The sequence below is a fragment of the Rhipicephalus sanguineus genome, chromosome 4, assembly GCF_013339695.2.
Source record: "Rhipicephalus sanguineus isolate Rsan-2018 chromosome 4, BIME_Rsan_1.4, whole genome shotgun sequence".
In the NCBI taxonomy this organism is placed as follows: domain Eukaryota; kingdom Metazoa; phylum Arthropoda; class Arachnida; order Ixodida; family Ixodidae; genus Rhipicephalus; species Rhipicephalus sanguineus.
The window spans coordinates 19800146-19806145 of record NC_051179.1 but is presented as its reverse complement, the minus strand read 5'-3'; the positions used below and the strand labels follow the sequence as shown (position 1 = coordinate 19806145).

At 48.0% G+C, this 6000-nt stretch overlaps 1 protein-coding gene across 1 annotated transcript; it reads left to right on the top strand.

The window, feature by feature from the left end:
- Positions 1 to 3340: 3340 nt before the first annotated feature.
- Positions 3341 to 5322, top strand: LOC119389548 (maternal embryonic leucine zipper kinase). Its single transcript, XM_037656861.2, has one exon. It carries the CDS (start codon positions 3369 to 3371, stop codon positions 5235 to 5237), a length of 1869 nt encoding a protein of 622 aa, XP_037512789.1. The 5' UTR covers positions 3341 to 3368; the 3' UTR covers positions 5238 to 5322.
- The last annotated feature ends 678 nt before the right edge of the window (positions 5323 to 6000 follow it).

Genomic DNA, 6000 nt, shown 5'->3' with positions numbered 1-6000 from the left:
GGGAAAGAAAGAGCGAGAAAGAGAAGGAAATATAGTGAGAAAGGAAGAAATTGAAACATGTAAAAAAAACGCCAGGCCTGCGCTGAAACCGCAGCACAGTCACAGCGAAAGCTGGAAGAGCGGCGTTTCTAGAGCCCGTTAAGCTCTCTTGGGGCTACAATACAAGTAGACTAGAAAGGGTACCCACTACGCCATAAATACAATTTTTGTGAAGTTGGGAAGCACCTACTAAGCCATTATTCGTCATTCTGCGGAGAAGCGAGGCACCAGCTGCGCGTCTGTAAGGCATTATGTGCACTTTGTTGACGCGACGACTGATGACGATGAAGAATTATGGCTCAGCCCTTTGTAATGGGTTGGAAGCTTTAAACGGCCCACCAGTTATGTAATTTGCATTGGGTGACTCCCGCTCGCTATTTCCCTCTCCCGTCATGCTGCATGACATACGCTGACGTGGGAGAGAGACGGGAGGGGGGGGGGGGTCGAAGAACATTACTGAGACCCCGAAGAAATGGATCATGCGCTCATGGGCTTCCTTGGCAATCAATCCAAGTGCACTTGCGAGGGACCCACTACGCTATAAAGCATTGTAATTTTACTGAGACCCCAAGGAAATGGATCTGCGCTTATAGGCTTCCTTGGCAACCAATACAAGTGCACTTGCGAGGAACCCACTACGCTCTAAATCATTCTAATTTTTGAGAAGTAGGGCAGCAGGCACTGTGCCATTTTTGGTCATTTTACGGTGATCCGTGGTACCTGCTAAACGCATGTAAGGCATTATGCGCACTTTGTTGATGCTGTGCCTGGTGACGACGAAGCATTATGGCAAGATCTTTGTAATGGGTTGGAAGCATTTCACAACCTACTCGTTGCGCAATTCGCATTCTGTGACGCCTGGTTACAGAATTCGCGTTGTGCGACGCTTGGTGCTTATTTTACTCTTCTACCACGCTATATTGCATATGCTAATGTGGTTCCTTCCCGACATGAAGCCTGTATAGGACCTTTTAGCAAAGCAGTTTCAAGCACCGGCATGGCTCAGAGGTTCAATACTGGGCTCCCACGCAGAGGGCCCAGGTTCGAACCTCGTTCCATCCTGGAATTTTTTTTCTTATTTAAGTTTTTTTTCTTATTTCGATCGATACTGGTTACGGACACCGGCGGCGGCGGCGGACAACTACGGCGCCAAAAACGGCCGGTGAAATGATCTCATAACAGCTTTCGCTGTAAAAAGGCGATAACAGAGATAAAGAGAACGAAAGACAAGAAAGAAATAAAAAAAAAGAGAAACAAGGAAGGCCACCCAGCTGCGCTCTTCCTTCAGGCTCGACACCACTAATGCGAAGCTGCCGTGATTTTTTACGCGATCGTTGTAATTGAACGCGCAGCTTGCGTGGTCACATATTTCATGCTTCCTTTCTCTCGCGCCGTTTTTCGTTCAAGGTCGCGTTGGCATTGCCTTAATAATGCATCTAAGTGTCTGAAGGACAGAGTGCAAGTTTGCAAGCACTAAAGCTTAAGAACATATGTGTAGTGGCAAAAGCAAGATAATTAATGAACCAGAAAGACTGCCGCCTGTTGGAAGTCATGTCATGCTGAGAGTCGCGATTCGCGTATTACACCATACATTCATTATACAACCATCGTACATTCATGCAAAGTTGGCATCGCCATTATAGATCGTGGTCTTCGAACGTTCTTGAGCAAACGACACAGCACGTGATATATTTAATGCGGAGCCGATTCTTTAGCGGCTTGAAAAACTATCCAAATTAAATCCTTGGTTGATTATACAGAGATCTTGGAAGTCCGTAGAGGCTCAAATAAACGCAAGTTAAATTTTCATGAAGCTTTCTTGCGTCGTCTTTGTCCTCTGCAAAGGCTCGCGTTACAAATTTGACAATTGCTGGTAGGTATCACTTTTATTTTGGCATGCATTGGAAAACTGTCATTGCCATATATTAAAACTTGATCAATCAATCAATCAATCAATCAATCAATCAATCAATCAATCAATCAATCAATCAATCAATCAATCAATCAATCAATCAATCAATCAATCAATGTTTTATTTTAGCCTTCTTTTGTAGGAAATTGAAGTTGGAGAAAGGATGTCAGTCTTGACGACTGCTTGAAGAGCCGTAGCAACCGACAAAACAAAGTCTACTTGGCTGCTGAAATGTTTAATTTTACTGAACTGGTATGGTGCTACCAATGGCTAGAAATCACACACGCACAGGCATACATACACGCATAATGTTTTCACAGAATGAAGGTGCGACAAACATTACTTAGTTGAGGCTGGAGTGAAAAGCGAGAAAACCTTGGAATCGTTGGTTGCAATCGTTTGCTTTGACAATCTTCCAGCTGCCCTACGTGGTAATTAACGACTCAGTATGAGCGATAACAGGCAGACCCATGACAATGCGTTCTGAACATATTACATTTCAATGTTTGTTATTACTTTTTGTGTCCTATCACCTGTGCCACGGCAGACGACCCATGAATGCGTGATTCCTCGAAAACAAATAAAAAACACGAAAGCTTTCCCGTGATAACAATGACTACATCAAAGTACGACGTAAGCTCTTTATTGCGGTGCTCCGGTTTTCATATCTATTTTGGAAGCGCGTGCACTGTGCTTAGTGAGTTGCTACTTTTTGTCTATTCCTAAAGAAAGACGAGCAATAGCAGAAAAAGACAGACTCGCTCATGGCAGGTTTGGAAATCCTGTGTCATTTTGTACTTCATATATTATCCGTTTTGTGACCCGCGGAAGGTAGGTGGCTCCCTCGGCTGATGTAGCAGCACAGGTGCAGGCACAATGGGTATTACTATATTCTAAATGCTACTTGTGAGTTTTCCACTGCAGCCTTATCCAATTTAACTGCAACTTTCGTAGCCAAGTCTGCTTTATCGTGAGTACTCAGTGACGTAATGAAGGAGCAATTAAGTAATGCCATGTATGATGATGATGATGGTGATGATGATTATGCTGATGATATCCTCTTCCTGACGGCATTCATGCACAAAGGGGGATGGGCCAAGAACCAAGCGGTTAGCTGTTTACAATAAAGACCTATAACGCGACTTCACATCTGGACTAAAAATAAAGCATCGAATAAATGAAAATGCTGAAGGAACAAGCGGTCAGACTATCAGATGGCATTTATGACGTTGACACTATCACGCGCGAAGGGGACGAAGACGCAAGCTAGCTTTTTAACTTGTTTGTTCTGTTATCTCCAGGACAAAGCCATTCAACCTTGTTATCTTTCATTATGCTTTGACGGGAGAACTGCGAGCTGTTCGCGTGAACGAGTGCATTTGGACGAGCGCAGTTCGCCACCTACAGTCGCGGAGCCATGGAACCATTCGAGGACGAATTGAACGGGCAGTACACTCTGCTCGAAACCATCGGCTCAGGCGCCTTTGCCAAGGTAAAGCTTGCCGTCCACGTCCTGACGGGCGAGAAAGTCGCGATCAAGATAATAGGCAAATGCTCCCTCGGAATGGACTTGCGTCGCGTGAATCTGGAAATAGCCGCGTTGAAGGACTTCGCCCACCAGAACATCTGCAGACTCTACCAAGTGATCGAGACGAGCTACAGGATATACCTCGTCCTCGAGTACTGTCCCGGTGGCGAGCTCTTCGACTACGTCGTGCAGCGGAAGCGACTCGACGAGGACGAGGCGAGGCATTTCTTTCGACAGATCGTTTCCGCCGTAGCTTACGTCCACCGGCGGGGATACGCGCACAGGGACTTGAAACCTGAGAACTTGCTCCTGGACGCGGACTGCAACGTAAAGCTAATCGATTTCGGACTATGCGCGAAGCCCAGGACAGGGATGGCCGCCAGCTTGAGAACGTCCTGCGGTAGCGCCGAGTACGCTGCACCCGAGCTCCTCGCTGGCCGAAAGTACGCAGGATCCGGGGCTGACATCTGGAGCATGGGAGTCCTGCTTTACGTGCTTCTTTGTGGCCGCCTTCCTTTCAACGCCGATAATATGGCCGTCCTTATCAGGATTATTCAACGGGGCAAGTATAACTGCCCCGATTACCTGTCTGACAGGTGCGTAAACCTGCTATCCCGGATGATGGCTACCTCTCCTGACCGGCGAATCACAATGGCGCAGCTCGTCAACCACCCGTGGCTCGTCGAAGGCTACGGGAGTCCCGTAAGCGTGGAGAGCACTTGTTCGGGGTCTCTTCTAGATGATGAAGTGGTCGCAGAAATGGCTGTTGCCTGTGGTCGTCCCAAAAATTCCGTGACTGCCGAAATTAACCGGCGAAAGTGTGACTACGTGGCCGCTACGTACCAGTTACTCGTCGAGAAAAAGAACCGAGGAGAGACCGTTCGGCTTTTGCTTCCGGTACACCACCCTAGAACAACGACGCCTAGCGTAAGCTCACTCAGACGTGTGGTCAAGCGACCCACAGGCAGAACTTTCCTCCGCTGGTCACCCCTGTGCAACTTGATGGAACGCTGTATGGAACCACTCGCGCTGGTCAAGGATAATGTCAACGGGATTCGCGCCCGCCTACCACTGCGAAAGTCTAAAGAGCTGCGAGAGGGTCACTTTGATTCGCCAAAGGACGACAAGAACGCCTCCAGCCAGTCTGACCTCCCGACGCCTGCGAGGAAGGGACACAAAGGCACGCAGGACGTGTTGGTGCTGCTGAATGTCGAAGGTGAGACTCTCAGTGTTAGCACTTCGATAGCCACCGAGAGCCCGCAACAGCCGGGCGCCAACTTGCGACAAGGTCATCGCATATCTCCTGACTGCGACAAGACGGTCGGATCTTCGTCGCCACGTTTCGGCTGTTCGGCCAAGAACGTGTTTAGCTTCATAGAAAAAGGAATCTGCCGAACGCGCCTGATGCTGAAGTCTCGCCAGGGGTCACGATCCGGATCGCTCCAGAACGGTCCTAGGAAGGTCGAAGTAGCGCGGAACGTCTCCAGCGTGCCAGCAACGCTGACGCCAGATCAAATACTCGACTGCTTGCGAGCTGCGCTGCAGCGAATAGGAATCGTGTGCAAGCAGGAGCAGCACACTCTTTGGGGTAAAGTGCTCGACGACCGAGGCAAGGTTCAGCTGACCTTCGAGCTCGAGATTGTCGAGGTGCCGCAGCCCGGTCTATTGGGAATCAGCCGTAAGCGTCTGAACGGCAACTCCTGGCACTACAAGCGCGTCTGTGAGGAAGTGCTGAAGATTAGTGCCGCTCTGCTGTAGCGCCCGTACAATCCTGTGTTTAGTCTTGAAGGAAGAATTCTTCAAGTACCTTATCGACTTTCTAAATAAAATACCCTGGACATAACCTTTCTAGTAGGAGTGCCTCGGCATGTGTCTATTGGTGAGACTCGACACGTGTGATTCAGAACAGTCGGCACAATAATTATCCATGCCATATACAGATGACGAGGGAAGAGAGAGAGTATTGAACTTTATTTCCTTCACCAGGCTGTCTATGGCTGGAGGCTGGCGGCCACCTCAGTCCAAGTAGCCGTAAGCGTGAGCTTCATGTAGTTGTATTCATTGCTTGACGAGAATGATGACATTAGAAATTGTATAACTCTATTATATGTCATTTAAATTATTTTGGGGTTTCTATGTTGATTTTCACCTGTATATGTTCACAACCCTTTTGTACTCACACTTGTATTCCCCCCTCCCCCCCATGCAATGCCATTTTGGGCCCTTACGGTACTCGTATCAATAAAAAAGATAGCCTAGCCCTGTTCACCAGCTGTAGCTCTTCCTCGGGATTTGGACTTGTCAGCTGAGCTTCCCGCTGGTCATCTGTTGGTGATTAGACAGGCGTTGTTTTTGGGTACTTGTTACAGTACCAGGCCGGCAACTTGTAAAATTTGCAGTCTCTTCCATGTGTTCCAGGATACATCGCATGTAGCTGAGTGACGTGGAGGTAATTACCCACTTTAAATCGACGCACTATGACGGATTCTTCTCTGTTCAGTTTGCAATGTGGCGCTGGGTA

Coding starts and splice junctions, on each gene's coding strand:
- LOC119389548 (XM_037656861.2), top strand. CDS start 3,369: ATGGAACCATTCGAGGACGAATTGAACGGGCAGTACACTCTGCTCGAA.